The sequence below is a fragment of the Perna viridis genome, chromosome 14 (genome assembly GCF_037379345.1).
Source record: "Perna viridis isolate PV_CMFRI_1.1 ecotype Kerala chromosome 14, ASM3737934v1, whole genome shotgun sequence".
In the NCBI taxonomy this organism is placed as follows: Eukaryota; Metazoa; Mollusca; class Bivalvia; order Mytilida; family Mytilidae; genus Perna; species Perna viridis.
In genome coordinates this window covers 12,173,535-12,201,022 of record NC_142458.1, presented here as the reverse complement: position 1 = coordinate 12,201,022, position 27,488 = coordinate 12,173,535, and the positions used below count along the sequence as shown (strand labels likewise).

Sequence of the window (27,488 nt, the reverse complement as noted above, 5' to 3'; positions counted from 1 at the left end):
GAAATGGATGATAAAATGAGCATGAAATGACAAAAAGAAAGGATGGGTCACAAGGATAATAGGGTCGACAAATTTTGATTGCCACTGGAAAAAGGGGGGATGGGTAAGGTCGGGCAATTTAGCCTCCTGTGGCCGAGAGCAAAGGTTCCTACTCATATCGAATACCACAGCAGGGTTCTTTAACGTGCGAGGAACGTGGCATCTTTCCCAACACGGTGTACCACTATGGTTTGCGGTCAGGTTTTCCGTATTATAGCCTGACAACCCCAGCATGTAACACGCCAGGGGTACCCCATTCCACCACCTGGGGCACACATCCCAGTTGCTCTGTGGGCAGAGCGCCTAGCCCCCGGCTAGGTTTCTGAGCACTATTTAGTCTCCTTATACGACAAGCTTAGCGCTGCTGCAGGCCTATTCTTTTAACACCCGGACCTGCACGGGGCGGGTTCTAAAATTTCTGTATAAAGTGTTTGAAATTGTTAATATATGCACTGTGTACCATACTGGTGACTGTGAAAAAATAAATTCAGTCAAAATACTTTACAGTCAACAATATTTTTTTGTTGGTACTGCATGCCATACATAAAAGTATTGCTAAAGATTGAAAAAAAAAACATAAAGTTCAAGATAGCAAGGGTTCCTTCGCGTCGTACGAATCGGGATTTGGGTGCGACACCCTTTTCCGAAATCACGTACATGTATTATATGTAGTTCAGTCAGAGAACTATTTTCTAGCCAGTGACTGTCAGAACCTGACAGGATCTGTGAGGAACTCTTTTAATCCTCACCTCTGTTCTCCCTGTCAAGACCCATGACAGATTATGACAGAGCTTGTCCAAAGTCCTGACAGATCCTGACAAGGCGTGTTGCTGGTCGGAACAGTTTCTTGCAGTTTAGAGCTGTTCTATGACAGCGAACCCTGACAGAATCGAAGAGAAGTTAGAAGTGATCGCAACTGTACCATCTGATCCTCGCTGTCGAAACTATAGACAAAATATTGTAAACTATAAATCAACCTGCATGAACAAAGCAGTTTCTGTATAGCTATTCTTGAGATGTTTCGAGAGAGCATCATTAATGATTAAAGGACTGTGACACAAAATCATTGAATTTTTTTTTCGGAAGACTTAATTACCAGTCAGTGACACAATTCGTTATATTGCCCATTTAATCGTGCATCTTATTTAATCTAATTTAAAAGTTGTCTTCATGGATTTAGATGCGCTGTATACGTTATGTAATATCAATAAGAATTCCTTATATTACCCACTTCGCATACTAAACGAAAACATGACAAAAATTGAAAATGATTCTTAACAAGCGATCTTAGTGTATATATATGAATATTTCATTCTAAACAGAACTTTGTAGTACATTTAATTTGTATTATGGCGAGTTATCAAAGAGTAATCAAGGGAACCAAGGTTATAGCGGTAATCAAAAGAATGTAATCCAGGGACAAAGACCAGACATGGAAAACAGACATACACAACAAAGAACATAAACTAACTAAAATCATACATACAAATTAACAAAAGCAAATGAGCAACTCGGACTCCACTGAAAACTGGGAGCATGGACCAGGTGCAGCGGTACGAGGAATCAAATCTTATAGGCAGTGGCGGGTCGAAGGAGTGCAATCCCTATTTTGTTGGAAAAATTTGCTGATTTTTATTTTTATTGTTACAATCTGTGTACAATTGGTTTAGACCCCCCCCCTTTTATGGAACCCATCCATAAACCCTTTTTCAAACTTTCAAGACCCGGTCCCGCCCCTGATATTACTTTTGAAGACAAAATTTATTTTTTTTTAAATATTTACAAAAATTGCTAATAAAACATCATTTTTAATACATACATAACTAAAATGAAAATCAACGGATAAGGTATTGACGGCTAGATTCACTTTAATATTTGGGCCGTGTAGTCTAGGTAAAATCAACATAACAAAATCAACATAACAATTACCCCATATTCCAAAATTAATGTTGATAATTCCAAGATTAAAGTCGACAATTTGAAAAAAAAGGATGGCCCTAATACGCTTCCGTAGAAAACAAATTAAGAACAATCATTGTTTCTTTTTCACTTTCAGTTAACATATATGTGTTATGTATACGGGGCAAATATTTTCCTGTACCTGATCTGTGTATACAAAATGTCTGTCGTTCAGGGGCCAGCTATAGCCTACACTACCGAAAGCAAAAGAATGCAATCCAGAGACAAAGACCAGACATACATACACAACAAAGAATATAAAAAAAAATAAATAAATATAATAAGTACAAAGCAACGAAACATAAATGAGCAACCTGGACTCCATTAAAAACTGTGAGCATGGACCAAGTGCACCGGTAGGATAAGCGTCCTCCGCTTTTCCAGAAACACCCGCCGAGCTACTCATAAAAAGTCAAGTCCGGGGTAGATGAAAGAGGATAAGAAAACTATGACACGTTAAATAAATCGTTTCTCATGATGCTGTATACCAGTTATGCAAAACAGCGAAACATATATAAGAACATTATCAGAATCATTACAAATCAAACAACTGACTAATATTTGAAAAGGTACTAAAAATCAAACTGTATGCTTGACAATTTTATACCCATAATGCATTTCGTAAGGGATATGGATGCCAAACTACCCTGCACAGACTTTAGGAATATTGAAGAAAGGTCCTAGATAAAAATCTATTATATACCCCTATATGTTGCTGTCCTCCTCATACAATGTAGATAATTCGTAGATAATTCGTAGGCCTGTGACTACATGTACCTACCTCATGAACTTTAGATGGCATTAATTTGCAATCACTCAAATGAAACGGGTTATATTGCAACCACCTTGTCCGACCTTTCGTTACCCTTTTTGTAACTTCACAGCTTTAATTGGAATGCCTAGATACATTGCATTTTGATTATTGCTTTTGCATGATGACTTGTAACGTGTCGCCCCTTTTCAGGTTGCTCGCTCATCTATTTCTTGTTTACTGATGGACTTAATATTTTTCTTCAGGTGGTACATATAGTGGTAATTTTTGTAACCGATTTTCATCTTCTATTACAGGGATTGCTTAGATATTTGGCTTTTGCAATAACATGAAAACTTGTACCGTGTCTCCCCTTTTTCAAGTTCCTCGCTCATCTACTTCCTGTTTACTGATCGACTTAAAAATATTTCAGGGGGAACAAAATGGAAATTCTCAGTCTCTACTATACATGGAACTCTTAGATTTTTGGTATATTTCAGTTGCATAAAGACTTGTACTAAGTCACCCTTGCCCAGCTTTGAATGAAATGGTTGCGTAGGGTATTCTTAGCACGACGTAGCGTGCAACATCTTGATAGAAATAAGAAAAAAATAAAACTAAGAAATATTCTTAGCAGTTGGGCTGGTATTTATAAAGGGTGCCTCAAGGCGTAACATTTGGAAACCTTCTTTTCAATGTATTATTAAGTGACATTTTCATTATAGTTATAATATTTCATGGATACAGTTATGCAGACGCAATCGGAACACCTCAGCCTTTCTAGTTACACAAAAGAAAAACCTTGGAGGCACTAAGCGGATGGATCTGTCCGTAGTTTGACCGATGCGATTCTTAGATTATAGATAAACTGGTTGAATTTTTACCATTACTTTTTTGTAGCTCCTCGCCTCGCGCCAAAATTCCTGGAAGAGTTGTTGTTCTTTATTTCTAGTGCTATCCATCCAAAATTTTCAGCGCCACCTTATGCATAGATCTACCTTGATTCGCATAAGACTACAATTCCGGCAATTTTTTTCAGGAAGAAATTCTCCTTTCTGCATCCAAGGTTTTTGTTTAAGTGTAGAGAAAATGGCCGAGTAGTGCCGATTGAAGCAGACGAAGATACATCGAACTTCATTATTAAGTCCACACTAATTTGTACACTTGAAATGAAACCAAACCAGTTGATACAATTACGGTTTAAACAGGCTAACCTTAATCAATCTTAGGTTATAGCCACTGGAAATAAAACCTGACATGAACACAAAACAATTGACGTCTAAAATTCAAAATCGACTTGGGAAAAAGTTGTAAAATTGTTTGGTGTACATGGAATATGATGTCAATTGACAGTATGTAGATAAGCAGCTAGGCAACTCATGTGTGATATTCAACGGCATAGTCCATTCCTTTCTTTTGAAAAAAAAAAGAATATGATGATATACGACAAATGCATCAGGCAGCTAACAATATTTCACCCATAGTTTCCTAGTATATTAACTTCTTCCCCGTGGCTTGGGATTTTGTTGAGTCGCAAACAGCGAGAAACTGTAAAAAGATGCAGAAATGTGCACGTCTTTTGTGGACGACAATTACAACTCATCAAGTTACCTGGACTTTATACAGGATCAATATGAAAATACCAATTTAATAACACTGTAATATTTACATCAAATACCTTCTGCAATAAGCCTGAAATAAATTGTACACCTACATTCCATATTGAATTAGATAAAGCAGATATACATATCCTTTTCGCAGTGTTTGTAGAAGTCTTGATCTCGTATTTAGAGATAAATCGCATCGACCAAGGAACTCACATTGGAACAACTCTGTAAGCTGCCTTACAGATGACATAGTTCTCTATGTCTGTTTTCCATGTCTGGTCTTTGTCCCTGGATTGCATTCTTTTGATTATCGCTATAACCATGGTTCCCTTGATTACTCTATAATCTCAGACTCAGTCGATGGATTGCAATCCCAACTTAATTATGGTGTAAACGAGTGGTCAAAAACTGGGTGACCTAAAGTAAACACGGACAAAACGAAAGGGGATGCATGTACGAATAGCTGCAAAATCAAAGAATGATAATTTCCAATTTGATGATATGAGCCTTGAAATACTGCCAAAATACAGATATCTCTAATTGTGCACGAAAATTTTGGATAATAGCGTCACAACAAACGAGTTTGTTTCTAGTAGAAGCCGATCATTAGGTTCACTGATATCAAAGTACTATGAGATGGATGAAATGGACTTCAATACAAACACCAAGATATTTGACTCCACTGCTATTCCTATATAATAGAGTACGGATCCAGTGTTTGGGGAGTCAAACGCTATGACCGTTTAGAGAGACTACAATATCGAGCTATACGAACTTTTCTTGGTATAAGTCTTACAACATCGATTCCTGCAATCATGGAAGATATAGGATGGTATCCAATACGTCAAAGAACTCAAATTAACATTGTGCGTTTGTTCTGTAGACTTATGAAATAACCTAATACAAGGATATGCCGTAAAGAGATTCACTTCTTAATGCAATGTCCAAAATACTCAGACAAAAGAAACAAACTTTTTGGTGATATTCGAGTGACTTTTCGTGATACATGTACATGTACATGTACATGTTTATCTGGTCTACCTGACACTGATTAAATTGTGTGAGATTCTATGAACTGTGCAAACTTGTGACAAACTTCATCACAGACAATTTATTATCGCATAAGAACTTTTTTTTAAATTTAAACGTAACACTCGCATACATGTACATGTTCGAATTTAAAGTCTCAGTTTTATAAAACGTATTTATAATTTCGACTTAATGGTGCATCATAAGCCTATTTGGCTGGCTGACGTCTAATATCGGATAATGTATTTGTATATAATATCGGATAATATTGGTATATATATTATGTTATATTATGCAATTCATAACAAGTATTTTAGATTTTAGAAAATGTGAAAAAGCAGTGGTGCATCCAGAAAGTGGATTTCAATTAAGCTATATACCATGAGTTTTACCATTGACACTTCGACAATAAAAACGAATTGTTATATCCTTTTCAAAAACCTTTTCAATATTTGTTTTGTGTTACATTTTTTCCCAAATTACAATATTGCTCATACAATCATACTGTTTAACATTTTCATCACGTAATAGTCACAGTCTTTTCTTTTCTTTTTTTATTTTTTTTTATTTTGAGACTTTCATAGTGAGAATGATTATCTTGTAGATAATTCTAGTCTGGTCGATAAATCAATATAACTAAACAAATAATTTGTCAATAAATTACATGTTAATTGTTATGTTATTAATCGGATTAGACAGTGAGCGCTCGGCCATTTACATGTAGTTCATCCACTGAAGTTCATTCTAGAGCGAATTTGTTGATATGTTTCACTTTCAACATTTGGTTCTTCAGATAGGAATACTTTTGTTCATGCTAGGTAAGTTATCAAAATAATTTCAATTATTTATTCCGTTAATCGGGGTCGGCCAATATTTAAACGATTGTATATATTAAGAGCACTCATGTACGATTCTCAATTTTTTAAACCAAAAATTGTTTTATATGTAGATGTATCCCCAGAAAACATTCCAAACCATAATTCTAATACGAGCCAAAGTCATACCAGAACAAGACACAAGACTCGATTCAAGTACATTTGGAAAAAAAAGGGGGGGTAAAAGACTAAACCTTGACGGCACAGAACATGTATCTCTAAAACCCCTAGGAAATTATGGGAAATTCTGAAAGAGACTTAGTTGGAATTTCAGGGGCAGATCCAGGAATTTATAAAAAGGATTTCAGGCTAAATTTTGCTCAGTTTTCATTTTTTGTCAAAATTTTGTTCAAAGTATAACTTAAGTCCAACAAAAGGTAGAGCGAACACCGTGGATCCGCCACAGAATTCAATCGTATCTAAGAAGTCTTCACTAATAAAGAGACTCTGGATACTAGAAACACTGTGAAGTCAGCCTCATATCTTGACCTGCACAAAAAGGAAAACTTCTGACCAAACTATACAACAAACTCGACGATTTTTCATTTCGTACTGTCAACTTTCCTTGAAGTTTCGACTGTACCAATTCAGCACCTGCGTATGGAGGTTTCACATCACAACTCATACTATATGCCAGAGCTTGCTGTAAATATGCAAACATTATGTACCGCTAGACTTTTTACATTTAGGCTTCTGGAACAGGGTTATGTTTCTACACGATTCAAGTCATCTCTACAGAAGTTTTATGATCGTCATCATGAACTCGTGCACCATGAGAACCAATTTGTTCCAAGTGTCATAGTTTTTTCTTCTTTTCCTTTCCTCTTTCGTCTACCCGGACTTGTCTTATATGAGAAACTTGCCGTTTTTTTTTCTAGAAAAGCAAGGACGCTTACCCTACCGGTGCACCTGGTCCATGCTCCCATTTTTTTGTGGACTCCGTGTTGATAATTTACTTGTGTTGCTTTGTATGTATTATTCAATATTCTTTGTTATGTGTGTCTGTCTTCCATGCCTGGTTATGTCATTTGGTCTCATTCTTTTGATTTCCGTTGGAATCTTGACTACTCTTTCACTGACTACCGACATATTTCTGTATGTCGACAAGATGTGTAAAAGCTCACATTTTACAACAGACATTCATCGTTTCCCCCAGAAGACAATCATAGTGGCATATTCCGTGAGAACATACAGTGTAGAACTGTAGGTGTTACACCCCCACCCAACTCACAACATAGTGTAGGTGTTACACCTCCACCCAACTCACAACATACAGTGTAGGTGTTACACCCCCACCCAACTCACAACGTACAGTGTAGGTGTTACACCCCCACCCAACTCACAACGTACAGTGTAGGTGTTACACCCCCACCCACCTCAAACATACAGTGTAGGTGTTACACCACCACCCAACTCACAACATACAGTATAAGTGTTACACCCCCACCCAACTCACAAGGAAATTTTGTACGCTTTGTTCAAAGTACGGTCTTGAACCTATTAAATCACTCTCTGGATCAGAATTTACCCCCTTTTTAAAATTTTCTGATTACTTATACAAACTTTTTAAATACTATGACAGGGTATAATATGTTAAACATTTGCTTTATAATTGAATAATGAATCACAGTATTGGACCTTTACTTTAATTTATTTTTATAACAACTTGTCAGGATTAAACGCGACTTTTCAGTATTATAGTGTTATTCCATGTGTTTCATATTTATCCTGTATAACGCCCCATTACGGTCGTATTGGACTGAGGTCACCAGTATTGGCCCGAGGCGCCCTTATTAGTCGAACTGGACATTGATAGGAAATCCGCATATATTCGTTGACATTATGGTACATGTATATGATGCCATAGACCTGTCTTTGATCATGCAAAAAATGTCAAATAGTAATTTTTTTTTTTAAATATGACAAAAAGGGGGAGGGGCTATGGGGGTGCTACACAGGGTCCTACCCTCACGTACCTGTGCCGGTTATATGGTCTGTGTTTCTGAATTAGAAATAAAAGTGAGTGTTTTTCACATGCACGAACTATCTGTCTGATTTTTATATAGACTGCTTCTTTTTAAATGGAATAGGGTCATCTGTGGCGAAGGTAGTGACAACATCAAAGACAGGGGACGACAATGCCGGTGGATTTCTCGGTAAGTAAGATTGGAATAATTCGATTACCACTGAACAAAGTGGGCTGTTGAAATTGAATAATTCTAATGATATGTCTTTCAGGTTTTTTGTGGAAATTGAATATAAACCGAACCATTCGATTACGTCAAAATAAAAAAAAAACATTACCTTAACCATCCTCACAAAGCAAGACCTCGAGTGTCCACTTACATGTCCTTGTGACTTGCACCTACTGACACAAGTGAAAACAGGCAGGGGAAACTCCAGATGAGAGCGCAATGGGCGTACGACCCTCCCCCTTTTCAGAGTAAAAAAAATCCAAAAACTATTGTTATTTGCTAAACATTGTGTTGAATGTGGCCATTTATCATATTCATTCATTTAACTTATCATAATCAGGTTTCCTTTTATATCGATTCTTATAATTACATGTACGCCTCCCCTTCATAAAATCCTGAGTCCGCTCCTAACAAGGGCCCTGACATTGAGCAGATGGGCCTTAACATGAACACATGAAAAAAGGCGATCTACATACACAATGTAGCGAACCGAATAAAGAATTAGATTACACATAAAAAATGAAGATAAGGAAGGCAAGAAGACACACACACACACACACACTGAAAAACAAGCAATATATATGAACAACAAAAAGCCGGGAGTGACATCAGGTGCTCAGGAAGGGTAAACATGCCTTGCCAGCGACACCCGCCATATTGTAAGTGAGTATAATCCGGTTATAATTTAGCAACAATAATGCATCTCCGGACATTAACAAAACGGAAAAAAATGAACAGAAAACAAGAACAAAACAAACTATTCCGATACAATCTCTTCGAGTTAACTGGGAATATACATATTATATGGATTTTATTAAACTATAAAGAAACCTTGTTTACTCAGCAAAAACATATGAAATAATTGGACTTTTAATTAATGTGCATTGTAAATATGAACTGTTTGTTGAAGTAGAGAGCAAACACTTGACCCGACTTCCTGTCACAAAGATCGTTATTCTGCATAATATGCAGCGATCCTTTTTTGATCTTTCGAAACTGCCTTATCTCAATCTTTTAATTAGGAAATAATGCAACATTTTTGGATCGGGAAATTTCAATTGGATTATAAGTACAAAGCTGGAATTTGTATGCTAATTGTATGAATTTTACAGAGGATAGCAAGAAAAGGACAAGCCATCATCAATAAGAGAGATATTGAACAGAGACGCCATATTCGATACTTTGAATAAAACTTGTCTATGAGTACAAAATTTTTTTTGGGGATAAAATATCAGTCAGTTATATTACAAATCGAGTATCCTTCCTTAAGGCGAGACAGCTTTTTTCAGAGGTGGTTTAGGAAAAGCAATGTCACTAAAATATTTTTTTTTCATACAGCTAATTCATCTGTTCTCTCAACACTTGCCTCCAAACTCTTTGTGAACTATGACGCCGGAGTACGTCCCTACTGCTCAGATGCCACGAGCACTACTTTATATGTAGATATGGCGATCAGACAGCTCATAGAAATGGTAAGCTTCTAACATAGGGAGCAATCATTTGCGATTGTTTGAGTTTTCAGGAGGCTCTGGAAGCTGTCTCTAAAAAGTACAATCTGAAATTAAAATTTAGGATTAGTCATCGTCTTATAAGGTTTTAACACGCTGTCACTAGTTATATCGAAAATATCATTTCTACTGTCGACAAATATTCATTTTTATATTTAGAAGACTGTTGATGCTTGTGAAAAATAACAAAACAAAACAAAACTACAAAATTATGGCGCGGTATCAGGTTCATAACTACGTAATTATGCATATGCTAAATTCCATTAATGCGTATGCTAAATTCGATTAATGCATATGCTTAAATCGAATTCTGTATATGCTAAATTAATAAAGCATATGCTTTATTCGGATTCAGGATATGCAAAATTTGATTTATGCCTAAGAATAAATATTTAAGCCTCAGCATAATTAGAATTTTGCATATGCTGAAATATTAAAGCATATAAAATTGTCCTTAATTCGAATAAGTAAATGCTTAAATACGATATTTATGCATATGCATAATTCGAATTATGCCAATGCATAAATGATTTAGCATATTAAGAAAAAATCGAATTTCGTATATGCATAAATAATTAAGCATAGGCAAAATTCGAATTATGCATATGCATATAGAATTTAGCATAGGTCAAATTTGAATTAAGGATAATTATACATTTATAATTAAGTATATGCATACGTCGAATTAAGCATATGCTTAAATGCTTATTTTCGGTCCTGATACCGCTCCAAACGTATATATATCGTCTTCAAAAATGTTATATAAAAAGAACAACTGTCGAGGGAGCGATTATTCAGGGACTTTGTAGAACATTCATAGACTATTTTACATCTTACAGAATCTTTAGCTGCATGTACTTATATGCACATGCATATACATGTATGCAAAAGGAAGAAAAAACTCTATTATATATAGACCGTGGGATAGTCGATGAGCATGCGTGCGTAGAGTATGATCAACATGCACTTCTGTGAGAAAAATTCTTTTGTTCTGTCCAAGCCAAACATCGCGTAGTGCGTCAAGTGTTACTATATTGAGCATGCTCATCAACTTACCACAAAATGCTTTAAAACAGAAAAAAAACAATGAGTTTATATTCTTTGTTCTTTTTTTCAGGACGAACCAAATCAAATCATTCGAATCAACCTTTGGATGCGTTTGGTAAGTCTTCTGATTGGACATTGTTATTTCAGCAAAGCCAGCTCTTGATCAATTCGAGACTTTCGTGTTATAGCAAAAACCTTAGTTCTTTCCCTTTTCCTTGTTAGTTACTATAATCTGGGCTTTAGTTAAAATCAACCAGATCTGTGTAGATATGTAGAGGCATACATGTAAAAAATCCAAATTTTATCCAGTCTTCTTTTATCACTTGTTCAAGACAGAGGCAAACCAGATACTTTGAAAAGAGGGGTGCCAGCTGGGGTTCCTGAAAAAAAGGGGTGCTATGACATTATTTACCACTTTTTGTCAATTGTACACATGAAAATGGCTAATTTTCCAGTATAAAGGAGGGGTGCCAACCCCCCCTGCACAATTCCCCTAGATCCGTCACCGAAAGGTGCTTTTATATATATGTACATGTACCACTTAATTCAACTGTCTGAAATGTAATTTATTGGTTGTCTTATTTTTAGTGTCTGTCTCTGTAAGAATCAGGGTGGGTGAAACATGGTATAAAAAACATATTTTGAAAATTTAATTCGACTACATTTGTAGTTGCACCGTAAGAATAAGATTTTCCATATCGCTTTGGTAATTTGAGTTATAATTTCTTTGAAATGCACTAAAAATGAACTTTTCAAGGACAGATAACTTCGTCAAAAACTTATCATTCTAATGAAAAATTCTGAGCAAACCCAGTTATGCAGAGATTATATAAATAGTATTTTCAAATAGAGAAAGCATCCTTGAGTCAAATTATATTGTCAGGTCTTTTTTTTCCCATTTTGCCTGATTTTTACGAAAACTTACACTTAAACAGGATCTTAAGAACAATGGTAAAAAGATCGTTTTAAGGTACACTGTTACCTCACGATTAGTTGCCAAATTTAAACATAATTTTGAAACAAGTATTCATTCCAAGATAAAATTTTTAAAAAGAGATTTTCTCGTTGCTCCTCTTTCTATTCTTTTTTCTGAAGTTGCATTAATTATCAATTACTATTGATAGGTTTTCCACATTTCTTAACTTGAAATAATGATTGTCAATATTTCATGAGTGGAAAAATGACCAAGGTAATTAAAAAGATCAATTAAATGAGTTGGTTTTATTGATTCGAGTGAAATATCAGCTAATAATTGAATTAAAATATTTTTTTGACGATAGATTTTCCAATTTTTTTTTTGGAGATGATGTTGAGATTGTCATACTTTTGAATTTTTATTAAGAAAATTGATTACAAGATAATTGAACATTAATGTCGAAATTCTTTATAGAAGTTTTTATATGTATCATAAAGGGATTCTTTATTTCGCGACCAATTAAAGAATAAGTAAATAGAATTTCCAACTATTTTTCTAGTTATTTAAATACACATTTTTAAAGAACACATTCCCGTCAATAATCTCCTATTTGAAAAAAGCTTTAGAAAAAAATATATTCCTTTTAACATAGATTTATTTGAAAAGTTCTTTATAATAATAAACGATACCGTTACGACAACATAGTAAATAGTATTTGCTCCCTGGGAACACATGAATTTGCAAGAAGGCCGGGATAGATGCTCCGCGTTATAGGTCTCAAAAGTAAACAACTCCCTGCCAATCCTGAACCAGCGTAACCGGAACATGATATTTACCTCGTTTTAAAATTACGTTTTCAAACGCACTCCCTTTGGCTGAAATGAAAGAAAATTACTGAAGCGTAACGGTGTTTGTTTCTTCTTTGTTTATAGTCAGCGCGCTCTTCATCCGCACCTGAACGTTTGTTTAAAGGTAAACTGAATGATATCTTTTTTGTATTGCGACGTACATCGTCGAAATTCTATAATTGTTACGTTTAAAGAAGTGTGCTTATTTAATTTTTTACATAATATAAAACACACGACATGTTTTATTATTTAATTATCCATCTCATATTAATTTTTCGTAGGTTTTGGTCAATTGAAATGATCAGATTATATTCTGATATGGTAAATAGTTTGGCATCAACCATTTAAAAATGATTTGAAGGAAATTTTATCTTATGAAAAAAAATGTTAGGAATTAAGAAAATAAATTTCGTGATACGCTAAAGAAAGTAAAACACCCTCACTAAAACAGAGAGCCAAAAAATCTACAAGCAAAAAAGTCAGTAGCACACATGTAGATTGTTCTTTTTTTATTATTTTATTTTAATAACTCTATTTTTAATGTGTTCTTTATTTAATTCGGTTAAACAAATGTACAGCAGATTTTATGTGTTTTGGACCGTTATAGGGGGGTCAAAGTTTTTTTAGTTCGATTTCGAAATTTTTTATTTCATTGGATTCTTCATTGGATTTGTCATTAATAATCCTGCCTGCATTTTTCAATCAGATTTGGATATCTCTTATGGTTTTCGAGTTATAAGGGGTAAAAAGGGCCACACCAGAATAAATCAGTTTTTTGTTTTGTTTTTGGTCCAGTTGGAAAAAAAAATCAAAATGTTTTGCAATATTTGTACAGCTTATTATATCTTATAGCTAAAATAATTGTCAAGAGGTAATTAGACGATCATGAAATACGTTGATTTTGCAATATTTCAATAGCGAATGTGCAAGCGCGTGTCTACACATTTCAAAATACTTTGATGCAGGCACGCTGATCCCGATTTCACTAGGACATCATTGCATTTGAACAGGCAGGAGTGCGCGCAAGCGGGGGGGGGGTCTTTTTCCTGTTTTCTTTTCAACATTTCTTTCATTATTTTATCAGATTCCCTAAAATCGTTATTTTTTTTTATTCTCTACGTTCACAGTCGTAATAATTTAATCTAGTATCGTAACACTATTTGCCTTTTTGAACAATACGTTCGAATTTCGCATTGTGTACGCGTGAATAAATAAAATATACATGTTGTCCCATTTTGGTTAGACACAGACAAAATGCTGCACTTAGATAAACGTTCAACCAAGTACAATTATTTCTTAGAATATACTATCTGCAGCTTATATACATGTAAAATTCAAAATTTCATAGTTATTAGTTCACTCAAAGCTAATGAAAAAAGGCTTTTGATAAAGACTGGGTATCACGCAACGTGTACAAAACGTCGGGAAAAAGACAACGTGACATCACAGCATACGTGTGTATTTATCTAATACTATTAGACAATAAATCTCATTATTTTTTTAAAAATAAACATGATATTCTGAATATTTATACAGTCCTTTAAGCGTGAATATACTTTGGTAAAAATTCTATCCGAGCAATATTATGGGCCCGGAAACGCGCAATTGCGGGTTACACAATCAAGAATACAAGAATATTCGGTACAATATTATACAATCTTTATCTAATAGAATATTTAGTACTCAATGTATTAGTTCTATTTTTAGAAATGGACGGACTGTCTGTTAGGATGGAACCCTGCTGACTTCGACAACATCACTGTGATAAAAGTTCCGTACGGAAGAGCATGGGTGCCTGACATAAGTATTTACGAGAGGTTTGTTTATCAATATTTAAGTGTGTGTATTTGTAAGAATCAGGCAAAATGGGAAAAAAATCAAAAATATGCATGTCAAAACCGCACCGATCTGACAATGTAATATCGCTCAAGGATACTTTCTCTACTGAAAATACCATTATTTGATATCTGCATCACTGGCTTTGCTCAGAAATTTTTCTATAGAATGTTAGAAAAATGAGGTGTTTGACAGAGTTATCTGCCCTTGAAATGTTCATTTTCAGTGCATTTCAATGAATTGTAACTCAGTGGTCAAGCATGATATGAAAAATATTGCTTGTTTTCCTTGATTCTGATGGTGCAAATAGTCAAATTACAGTATCAAAATGATGGTTTTTTTTTTCATACCATGTTTCATCGACTGCCTGATTCTTACAGGGACTGGCATTTTATTATTATCGGTTGGGGAGGTTTAATTCACTCGGGGAGCTTTCAAAACATGCCAGTGTGTGTTTCTTTTGTTCGTGAGGTCGACAAAAGGACTTTGACCATCTGGTTTAATTGGGAACAAGCTCCTGTTACGATGATAAGGCACACTGAGAATAAATAAATGGCAAGGACAATAAACTAAATTAATGTCGATCTAACCATCAGTTAAACTAAATGTGACTATACATGTCAATGTCGAGATGAATTGAAATATTTACATTTATTATTAACTTGAATGAAAGTTTTTAATAGCTTGTGCTGATACAGGCGTGATCAGCTGCGACCTGCCTGAAGAATCGGTCATAGTATCTAAATATTGAAATACCATAAAAAAAACGATGAGAACTGTTATGACTAATTATAAAGCTTTTCGTAATGTTCAGTAATGTACATGTATATGCTAAACCTTGCTCCACGTGTGTTCTCTATCTGTCGCGAATAAAGCGATCTTGTCAGTTTAAGAACAGTATTTATAGAAGTTAATACTTACGGTATCTGTAACTAACCACTTGAGTGAATAGATATACAAACGCACCAAATATAGATCACAACCCATTAGTCTTGTCATGTACTTTATAATATTTGCTCAATTCATCAATATTGGACCATTACATGTCATAGAAATAACAGTTTCAACGCACACGGGTTTAGTTTGTGCGCCCGTACGTCCGTTCGCTTAATTTCAATTTCAATTTCTGATCTACATTACATAGCCTTGGACCAATAACTATGCCAATATAGAAAGCCTTGCGAATCCTATAGCATTGCATGGCAAGGCATGGCATTGTAATATTTCAAAATCAACCAGACTGATCGAGTTTTCAAAAGAAATTTGTTCCCATTTTTCAGAGTATCAGAGGAATTTTTTGGATTGAAAGATTTTCCTATGCATATTTTTCACGACGGTACAGTTCGTTACAACTTCCCGTCCACCATTGAAGCATTGTGTCCAATTGACGTCAAGATGTTTCCCTACGATACACAAGTTTGTCCTTTGACTTTTGCGTCATGGGCTTACACTGGGCAAGAACTGAATTTATCTTCTCAAGCAATGCAAGCCGATTTATCCACTTTGAAAATCAATGTTGAATGGGTTGTTCCAAAAGTACCCGCCGTCCGACAAGAGCTACAATACGCCAGCGGGTCGTTCCCGGAAGTTATTTTCTACGTATTCATAAGCAGAAAGCCATTGCACTATCTTAATAACATTATTCTGCCATCTCTTGCTATTTCTTGCGTCGCCATCTTAGGTTTTATACTTCCGGTAGACTCGGGAGAGAAGGTAGGACTTGAGCTTACCGTCATGCTGGCTCTGTCCGTGTTTCAGCTGCTGGTTGCCGACAGTCTACCTCCGTCATCAGAATCGACACCTTGGATAGGTTGGTATACATATTAACTGCTTAAAGCAAGTTGTTGTCCTTTAGTAATGGTCATGTTTTCCTTTGAAAAACAGAGTTGATAACTCGCAGACTCGCAGACATCTCCATTAAGAAGTAAATATACAAGTCATGTATTTTGTGTGTTTGAGTACGGGTGAAAATTCAAGGATATTTGTAACAACCAACACAGATTGTTATGATCGCTTTCGAAACGTTTTCATATTTATCCGACACTTAAGATATTTCATACAATAATTTCTTCATTTATAAACAAATCATTTGATATCTAATCTGAACATTCGACGAAGTTGTCATTGACGACGTACCTGTTATCAGCCCGGGCTGATATTGGCTTTCTATTTCCGGTGTTTCTTTCAAATGTTTTAAATTATGCATATAAGTAAATATGGTTCATTTTATAGCTACTATTTTTAACTTGTCCTTAGTGTTATTTTACTATAATAATTACTATACAAAGTTTATATCAGGTTTGTGAGTGAATTGTCCGATTTAACACATCCATAAATTCTGGATTGATTGATTGATTGTTGGGGTTTAACGCCCGAGCAGCAATATTTCGGCTATATTCAGGCGATGAAGTGGATGATAAAATGAACATGAAATGATGATGAAATGAAATATGGGATGGGGCACAAGAATAATAGGGTCGACAAATTTTTATTGCCACTGGAAATAGGGAGAGGTGGGTAGGGTCGGGCAATTTAGCTTTCTGTGGGGGAGCCAAATGGTTCCTACTCCGGGAGAATACCACAGCAGGGTTCTTCAACGTTCGAGGAACGTGGCATCTTTCCCAACACGGTGCGCCACTTTGGTTTGCGGTCAGGTTTTCTGTATTATGGCCTGACGACCCCAGCATGAAACATGCCAGGGGTACTCCATTTCACCACCTGGGGCACACAACCCAGTTGCTCTATGGGCAGAGCGCCCTAGCCCCCGGCCAAGGTTCTGAGCACTATTTAGTCGCCTTTTACGACAGGCTTAGCGCTGCTGCGGGCCTATTCTTATGACACCCGGACCCGCACGGGGCATAAATTCTGACTACTGATAACCATATTCTTTCAAATTGTTGTTTTGAATATACGATGCCGAAAATGAATGACACAAAGCAAATAATACCGTTTCAAGCCTTGAGAAACGGCTCTATTTGGTAGCCATGTTGTTTACGATGTATATACATGGAATTTACAATGTTGTAAGGCGAACAACCAATCATAATACACGAAAAAGGTATATGCTAATTAGATTGGAAATATAAGAAATGTAACAGCTGTTTATTTCCAAAATCCCGTTACATTTGTTCTATTACTAAGATATGTTCAATAGAAACACTGTCGTTTTTACAGTTAATATACTAAATGTTTGATATAACAATACCTTGATTACTAAATCACAGTATAAATTTCTGTTTTCAATATACATTTGTTTATTATTTTGCAGTGACGTATTTCAACTTTAGCCTGATACTTTGCGGGATAGCATCATTATTTCAGGTCTTTGTGTTAAATCTTCACTACCGGGGCGATGAGAAGATGTCTATGTGGGTAGCTAATTACATCTTGCAGCCGTTATCATCCATAACACTTACCAAAATACCCGGATATAAATATTGTGGTTGCCTGAGAGATCGGGTATGTACTGTCAATCTGTACGTACGCGCGGTCTGTTGATATTTGCAATTATTCTTTATTGTGAACCAAATTGCTGAGATAACTTGAACACGGGTTATGCACTCTTACTATACTGTAATGCGAAAAATACAATTATACAATGCAACTTCTATGGTTGATCTTGAACTTCAAACATTTTTGTATCAAGCTAGAGATCACAAATGAATACCCTATAATTAAACAAAATCCATTTACTGTACTGATATGCCTATATATCATATTATTGGTATTACTCAGACAGTCCGAATGTGCTTTTCCTTTAAATAGTTATATATAATTATACCCTTCCGATCATATATAATTATATCATTCCGATCAAATATGATTATACCCTTCGATCATATATAATTATATCCTTCCGATCATATCTGATTATACCCTTCCGGTCATATATAATTATATCCTTCCGATCATATATGATTATACCCTTCCGATTATATATAATTATACCCTTCCGATAACCTCAATTGAGGTCTGAAGTATAACATGTCAGTAAACGAAAAAAGTCTGTGTTCATCGTTTTTTTTTTTGCTTATTTTGTTATGTTCTCTAATTTCATATTCATTTGACCTTTATTGAACGGCGTTTTGTCGTATGCTATTGTGTATTTTTGTTGTCTGTACCTGCTTGAGATAGGTAGGGTGTTAGGGCTGCATTAAAGTAGTTTAACCCAACCTCATCTTTTACATCTGTACCATGCTAGAACCATCAATATTTTGTTTACCTTGAATGGATCTTGAATTATGTATTCTTTGCGTTTAGTGCGTTGTGTAATTTCCATTTGAAAGAACACGTTTATTTGTCGAAATTAAAAAAAGAATGCAGTGATAACTACACACAATATATATTTTTTTAATTCAAAGTATATTATTCGTCGGTCAAAATATATGCCGGCTAACGAGTTTTAATATCTGGCTTACGTATATTTTCTGCTTAAGTGCTAGAAGAATCGGTCACAATTGCAAAAAAAATGAAAAAAAAATGAATCATGCTCAGAAACCACACAAGAATTTAATAATGAATACACATAGTTTATGGTCTAAGGTAGGCAAATTTACAGTTCGTTCTACTTAAAAATTGTCAATGGATGCAGAAAAAAATGAGTTCAAAGTTGCAATAGAAAGATAGGAAAAAAGTTAGTTATGTCCCTTTGATTACGTTCATACAATGTATTATACTTTGATCAACTTACACTTCGAAGGAAATGAATGCCATTCTTTACTCCAGACAACATTTTGAATAATTTATGGATAGACTTGTGTGTTTTTCCCCTCCATGCCTGATTCTCAGAGAACAACACTTAAATGTCAGTCTCTGTAAGAAACAGGCAGTGGGTGAAAGAAACATTGTATGAAAAAAACATCATTTTGATGGGGTAATTTGACTATTTGCACCATCAGAATCAAGGAAAACAGACAAGATTTTCCATATCATGTTCGTGTATTGAGTTGTAATTTCATTGAAATGCATTGAAAATGAACATTTCAAGGGCAGATAACTCTGTCAAAAACCTCATTTTCTAACATTATATTGAAAATTTTCTGAGCAAAGCCAGTGATACAGATATCAAATAATGGTCTTTTCAAATAGAGAAAGTATCCTTGTGTGATATTACATTGTCAGATTGGTGGGGTTTCAGATTTTTTTTTTGCCATTTTGCCTAATTCTTACAAACACTTACACTTAATGTTGACATGACGTACATATACACTAACATCATTTCTTTTCCAGGATAACTACACTGTGAAACCGCCCACAGAAGAACAATTATGGATGATACTAGCAAAATGTGTCGACAGATTCGGCCTGATTTTCTTCGTATTTGCATTCTCTATAGGAACAATTTTATTCTTCGCGATGGTCATTGGATAACTGTAATGATTTACGTTGCCATATTGTTTTCTTCATTTGCACAAATGAAATACAGGTGTGCCTAAGAATTATGCAAAAAGCTCAGAGTCGAACATTTTTGTCAACATTCTAAACACTTCGATTAAGATTAATTTCTGTTTCAGAATGTACATACTATTTTAGCACAAGTTTGGTAAGTGTGAAATGAGCCGAGACTATGGAGTTGAAATCTGTTGACAATCAAAGAAAAATATTTCCTGTCGTCTTTCTACGAAAAACCGACGTGCAATGGAAAGAATAAAAACATAAATTGCCATCCGTGAGCATGAGTTTCCGAATTATGTCCTTATTTCCTTCTATGGTAGGTGGGGCTTCCGTATATTTCAAATTACTTTTTTCTGCATTCTTAACCTTTTTAAATATTTCCATTGGTTCTCCAATCACAAGTACAACATTTTGACTTTTTCCTTCATCTGCTTAATTCTTTGGTGATCTTGTTCTTGAGTAGGATTATTTTTTTTTAAATAAAAAAAAGCTTTTCCGTCTGGAATCAAGAATTTGAAATATTTGTGCTAATGATTAAATATTAGTTACTTTTTAAGCATGTACGACATAAACCTTTCTGGAATTATGAACAGTTGGATTTTCATAATGCTGCATTTTAGATTTTAACGGTTTTAACATCTGACTGTGTTACAAATGTATACACACATGTATTGAATGTAATAACTGTAAATTGTATGTATTATACTACATGTACATGTTACGTTAAAAGTAAGCAGTATTGTGCTCGGGTTTTTAATGTGATTTTGTTATATCAAAACTGATTAAAATAAAACACTTTTCCGATTATTCATTTCGAGCCATCCTGTCTTATAGTATTGTAAAGCATACTGATTCGTCAATATGAACTGTAAACGTGTACACACCAATTGTATTGATTGTTCATGCAATATTATTACCCGCCCCCTTTTTTTTGTTAGAAAATGCTAAATTGTGCAATATGTGGGCAAAATCAGAAGTAAACAAATGATATACTAAGCCTGGAATCCTCTTTTATACAGGTTTGGAGTGGACCAATTTTCTGAATCTGCCCTAATATTTCATGCTATTTAGTAGATAGCCAATTTGTCAATCATAGACTCCTTGATTTGTATTCCCTCTATACTCAATAATAAAGAAAGATAATATTGTATTGCCAGATGCCTATAAAAGGAAGACAATCCAGGAGTTTTGCGAGTGGAATTTAGCAGTAGCGGTTAGAATAACTACCAAAGTACAGCCTGCGGCGGAACTAGAAATTCCGAACTGGAGTGGGAGTGAGGGCTTTATACGTTAATTAAGATCGTGATTCATCTTGATTGAAAACAAAATCTTAAACTGCTTTACATTTATCATTTTATTGTCAATTAAACAGTTGATATTGATGTAACTGCAACATGCTGAAATAATAAATGTATGTACTACATGAAATATTGCACCATAAATTCAAGTTGTACGTGAGTTTACAAGAGAACATGGAGAACACCGGCAAATGATTAGACATTTGTGTATCAATTCAATATCTAGTGAAAAGTGCAGTGATTGATTCTTTGACTGGGCGCAGTTCAAGGAGGTAGACCTAGTGTAAGGAAAATAACTCTTGAAACCAGCAGTGATATGCTGGTCTCAGTATCGTATTAATTTTCCCATAGACTTCTATAGTAAAGTACATATTTTAGGATTTTTTAAAAAATATGTAAATTGATTCAATAAAATTTTCACTTATGTAGCATTTCTAAGGACATGTGAATCAATAATTTCCCGCAAAGAAAATAGGGTGAGTCCACGAAGATCAGACAGAAAAGTAGTCTTGAACTATAAATAGCCATTTTCCCTACTTTCACTTTCGTTTTACACTCACCAAACCAACCTTTTCAGTGGAACATTTTTATGATATTATGTTAGATTTTCTTTTAAAAAAGTTCTTCATCTTACAGTGTGATGTTTGTTCTATTTTATAAGTCATTGTTCATATCTTTTGACAAAACATTAGTTTGTAGAGAGGCCAAAAGAAAATGCATTATATTTTTATAGCATCCATATATTGAGGTACACCCGCTCAGGGATATGCAATACGATACGGGTACCTGCTTGTATCATATTCCATTTCACCAAAGCCTACCAAGCTTTCATTTGGAACAGACTGAAATCAGTCCGAGTTACTTTGATGTTTACATGAGATTAATGTAAAATGCCGAATACAAACGTCTCTATCATTTGTAAGAGTTGTGTCCCTTACATAAGGTCTACAAATGTACCTCCTTCAGATCATATTGCAGATCAAAATGAATGTTTCGTCAATCGAACAGACCAAGTTTTGTTCTAGTCTGATACGATAATTAGTCGGGTCTTTATTGTGATGTATATAAACAGAAGCATGTCATTCAACTACGACACATTGATGTTTTTTTTCTGATTCCGAGCCAACCAGTCGTCGCTTTATCTCTTGAGCACTACGTAGTCGGCAGAGAAGTAGTGACTATCAATTTATAAAATGCTTAGTGTAATTTGACCGGGGATTCAATCAACGATCTCCCGCACTCAAGGCCGGTAAGCATGCTATCCCAAACTACCGAGGTGGGACATATTTCATATAAAACACAAAATATACTATTTATGGAAATAGTGTCATCAGATGTAAATAAATAAAAAAAATAAGGAATAAAAAAGGTTACATATGTAATTATTTTGGTAACATTAATCCATTACTTTAAAGGCTATTATATAAATGTGATCATGAGTCTACGAACACAATTACAGAGAATGTCTTCATTGAATTCTTGCAACCAGATCATTTTAACAGAGAGGTTACTCACTAGTTTATCTTGGTGCGCAGACGCACATGTTGTCATAGCAATGGCGTCTCTCACTTGGACAATCCCATTCTTTGTGGTCCAAACATGTTTGAAGGTTTAAACATTCTAAAAAATGCAACCGTCACAAGTTAATCATCTGTAACTCATGCTTATCCATGCACTTTTGTCCTTTTTCCGCATGAAAATGCCCTGTTATTTATTGATTAAAAACGTATCTATGTTTTTTTCGCACATTTTCTGAAACGTCCCAAACACTCGATTGTGTCCAACGTAACAGACATTGTGGCATCTTAAGGAGGTAGACCTAGGGTAAGGGACACAACTCTTACAAATCACTGGAACATCTGCATTCACCATTTTGCATCAATCTCATTAAAGCATCAAAGTAACTTGGACTGATTTCGTTCTGTTTCAAATGACAGCTTGATAGGCTTTGGTGAAATTGAATATGATACAAACATTTCACTGATTTCAAGAGTATGTCCCTTACCCTAGGTCTACCTCCTTAAATCGTTCATTCTCGCCGTTCACTTTAAGATGAAGAACAGAGTCATAGTAACAGCAAGTTCTTACATGAAAATAAGTCTTTCTTAGTTTCATGATGTAGAAAATTTAATCAACCGTCGAAAAATACCAAATTTGAGACCTGTTCATCGGGCAATAACTTGTAGATTCGAACTTATAGGACTTTTATCGAAAATTCCATTTTAAGTCATTTTTGATAAATACTGACAACTATGAAAATCGCTACAATTCATCAAAAGAACCCCAGAGTTATTTAATTGTGACAGTACTAAACAGAAAATACCAAATAAGCCATTTTTTTACTGAAACATAAATATTGTGGGGGTTTCGGCATTCAAAAATATGGGAAACTAAGCAATTTTTTTCGGATGGATTGGGGTACACATTTTACATATTACTCAATTAATAACCGTAAGAAACCTTTACGCGATGCTTTAATGACTGAGAGGTTATCTAATACTATGCTGATACTGATACTTATTCAATAGATGGTTTACTTGAATATGTGGTTTATTTCTTAATTAATCCAACTTCCATATGGGGGGGGTAAACGGAATAGCCGTTATTTTGGCTACGCCTAGGGAAATTTTTGTCACAAAAATTACCGTATTTGTCACACATTGTATTAGAAAAGAAATAATTCTTTCCAGGGGTAGATTTGTACTCATTTTAACATGGGTTTGGCATTTATATTCTCATTTAATACCTCGCTGTCGCTCGGTGTTAAATAATCGAGTATAAATGTCGTACCCATGTTAAAATGAGAACAAATCTACCCACGCCATGAATTATTTCTTAAATATTAAATATTCCATGTGCAAGGGATGACTTGGATGCTTGAAAAATGAAGTCAGAAAAATCCTGACTTTTTGACCCAGTGGGGTACAAAGATAGCCATATAATAAAAAAGGGGGAATACGAGAATGTTTTTGGGGACAAGTTGATCCGTAAATGGGAGTTAGAAAGGTACCGTGAAGTTGAATAATGGAAGGTGTGTACGGTTGACCATCAAAGCACGTGGTCTATTAGGTTTGTCTAACTCATTTACATGAAGCTAACTATTAGTGAATCAAATGACTTCTTACAACGATCTCAGGGGTCATAAAGGCGATATACATGCATATATCATACATGTACTTACTAATTGGTCCAACTCCAGCACAGGTGCACACGTTATCGATGCAAGAGAGTTTGTAGCCACCAGCACATTTCATATGTGTACAATCAGCACTACTGCCACTTGGACAAGATTCTCCATTTACATAGACTGGAATCACAGAATGACGGACAGATAAGTCATTATTAACGTGTCGTCTTTTATAGAAAGAGCCACAAAAGAGTTTAGATATATAGACGATTAAAACATACTTTATCATAAAAACGTACCCAATGTACTTAAAAAATTGGAAGATTCCCAATATCAATCAAAAATATTTTTAAATTTCAGGGAGCAATTAATATTTTATAAGAGACATTATCGATATTTCAAATAGTATTTATTTCTCTCGCTGTGTCTCTACCGAACGACCTTTTTCATATTTGTTGGAAGCAATCGATCATCCTGCCTTGCTTGCGTTTTTAATTCTAAACTGGTACCATTAAAATTAAACGTGTGTAACTTCTCTGATATAGCTAACGGCTTTTCTTACCCAATAATAAAACTGCCACAAAAATAAAAACGGTCTTCATTATTAGGCTATGCTTTTGTAAGTAATACAAAATGATCACGAACAAATCTTATCTTTCGTACACGAACTTATGTCCAGTTACATAAATATATACCATGACGGCAACAAGTACTGTGACAGTACGGTTCTGGCGAATATGCCATTTTCACGTGTCAGTGGTGGATACTTGTTATGCAAAGAAACGAAGAAATGACTTCTATTTTATATTTTACTCCTAATTTTACACTGTTCTAGTGGTCTACATAGCTAAAACAGTGATCTTATGTTGTCAATTATTATACATGTAATAGCAAACCGGCAACCACTTCAAAATTTGCTACCTTTTTGTTTCATAAAATTGTATTTAGTTTTACTTGCATTTCTGGGTTATCGTGGAATTTTATTATGTATAACACTCGTGATATGATTAAGTGAGCCTTATATCATCATGCCAAAATTCTACTGTGTATACTTTTCACAATTATTGCTTTGAAGAAATCCGATACTGGACGTCCCAAAGGTAGGCAAAACAGCTTCGGTGCCTGTTAATACACTACAACGAGGGAGTATTTTACCCTTTAAGTAACATGCAACACTGTTCCATTCAAACCTTTGAATCTTAACAAAAAATACACAACGGTACTTGTATACATCCTATTAAACAGAGAAAAAAATCTCAAGACAATTATAATCATATATAAACACAAAAAAAGAAAACATATAAAAAACAATTTCATATATATGGCAAACGCTGTGTCAAACAAATTTTGTCAGATGACGAAAGGAGAATTTCCGGTCCGTGATTTTTTCCAACTTAACTAACGGCCATGTGCCGCGGAAGCACGAGATTACCACATAGGTTTGGTCATAAAAATCTCACGCAATATCCTACTGTTTTAAACAAAACTCTGATTATACTAATGTTAATCCAACAATCACGTTCCGATTATTCAATTATATTAGCAAGAGCGTTCCCGGTACCTGTCTTCATTATTCTGTTTTGTTGTGAATGAAATAGTTCAATCATTGTCATATTTGATAAATGAAAGGTTCCTGATGTTGCAATCATAATAATATGATGCAAGTGAAACCTGTATGAGGACGAAGTTAAATATAAAGATACATTTCAAAATCTTCTTGTCACTATTTCCCTGTCGTATCGCTTTATCTAGGCATCTTGATGCCCTTGTCACTTCTTCATGCTTTTAAACATTTCCCTATTAGTGAGACAGGTTTGACTTACCACATGATAAATTAAAATCTCGTTTGAAATGACTTATTCGTAATTTTTCTGCTGTTTCAGTTATGTTGTTCTTTGTTACAAATCCACATATCGTTGTTTTTCCAAAAAAGATGGTAAACCTAGATACAAATATATAGTTCTTGGTAGAGATTCCTCATACTTTGTAAGAAATAATTCCGAATCATCTTCCAAATATACAAAGGAAGATGTTTACAAAATGCTGGAATTTTTAATAGACAACATATTTGTTCAGTGTGGTGGACGTGTTTTTCAACAAACTGTCGGCATTCCAATGGGAACAAATTGTGCTCCTTTACTTGCTGACCTATTCCTTCACTCTTATAAGGCTGACTTTATAGCTGATCTGATCAGAAAGAAATAATATCGTTTGGCTAGATCCTTCAATCTCAGTTTCCGGTATATAGATGACGTATTATCTTTAAACAATCCTAATTTCGGGGGTTGGATACATCGCATCTACCCAAAAGAACTTGAGATAAAGGATACTACAGACATGTGAAGTCAGCCTTTTATCTTGACCTACACTTAGAAATCGATGGTAAAGGAAAACTATTGACCAAACTTTACAACAAACGTGATGACTTTTCATTCAGAATTGTCAACTTTCCATCACTACAGAAGTTCTATGGTCGTCATCATGAACTCGTGGATCGTTATGGTGTATCCATCTGCACCATGAAAACTGATTTATTCAACGGGTCATAGTTTTCCTTTCCTCGTTTGTCTACCCCGGACTTGAATTTTTTATGAGCAACTCGGCGGGTGTTTCTAGAAAAGCAGAGGACGCTTACCCTACCGGTGCACCTGGTCCATGCTCCCAGATTTTTAGTGGAGTCCGAGTTGCTCATTTGCTTTTGTTACTTTGTATGTATGATTTTAGTTACTGTATGTTCTTTGTTGTGTACGTCTGTTTTCCATGTCGGGTCATTGTCCCTGGATTACATTCTTTTGATTACCGCTATAACCTTGGTTCCCTTGATTACTTTTTCCAAAACATCGCAGACGGGCAAAGTGTGCTACACAAGAAAGCAGGTTTGCGATATGCTTGATTTGTCACATTAGGAGGAGCTATTTTTCAACAAGTTTGCATTCACTTTTTATCTGACATTATATCGATACTTTACACATACGGCCTGCATTTAATATTGAAAGTAGGATTAATCTGGAGCTTTGTTAATCTATTCCTGAACTTTCTACTTTCCACAGCAAGTTCAA

The 27,488-nt window shown here is 34.9% G+C and overlaps 2 protein-coding genes across 3 annotated transcripts; one reads left to right on the top strand and one right to left on the bottom strand.

Moving 5' to 3' along the window:
• Positions 1 to 5,829: 5,829 nt before the first annotated feature.
• Positions 5,830 to 20,815, top strand: LOC148598223 (neuronal acetylcholine receptor subunit alpha-9-I-like). Of its 2 annotated transcripts, XM_088562068.1 has the most exons (8): positions 5,830 to 6,203; positions 8,351 to 8,416; positions 9,794 to 9,927; positions 11,081 to 11,125; positions 14,482 to 14,591; positions 15,891 to 16,420; positions 17,879 to 18,069; positions 19,840 to 20,815. In XM_088562068.1, the coding sequence occupies exons 1-8, from the start codon at positions 6,149 to 6,151 to the stop codon at positions 19,978 to 19,980; spliced, it is 1,272 nt and encodes a 423-aa protein (XP_088418194.1). In that variant the 5' UTR covers positions 5,830 to 6,148; the 3' UTR covers positions 19,981 to 20,815. The 2 variants fall into 2 exon arrangements, with proteins under 2 accessions (XP_088418194.1, XP_088418193.1); XM_088562067.1 differs by lacking the exons at positions 5,830 to 6,203; positions 8,351 to 8,416 and having other exon boundaries at positions 9,488 to 9,927.
• Positions 20,816 to 21,339: 524 nt separating this feature from the next.
• On the bottom strand, positions 21,340 to 25,144 carry LOC148598222 (uncharacterized). Its single transcript, XM_088561006.1, has 4 exons — positions 24,992 to 25,144; positions 24,484 to 24,609; positions 22,818 to 22,922; positions 21,340 to 21,401 (listed from the first exon to the last, which is right to left on the bottom strand). Exons 1-3 carry the CDS (start codon positions 25,029 to 25,031, stop codon positions 22,822 to 22,824), a joined length of 267 nt encoding a protein of 88 aa, XP_088417132.1. The 5' UTR covers positions 25,032 to 25,144; the 3' UTR covers positions 21,340 to 21,401; positions 22,818 to 22,821.
• Between the last annotated feature and the right edge of the window lie 2,344 nt (positions 25,145 to 27,488).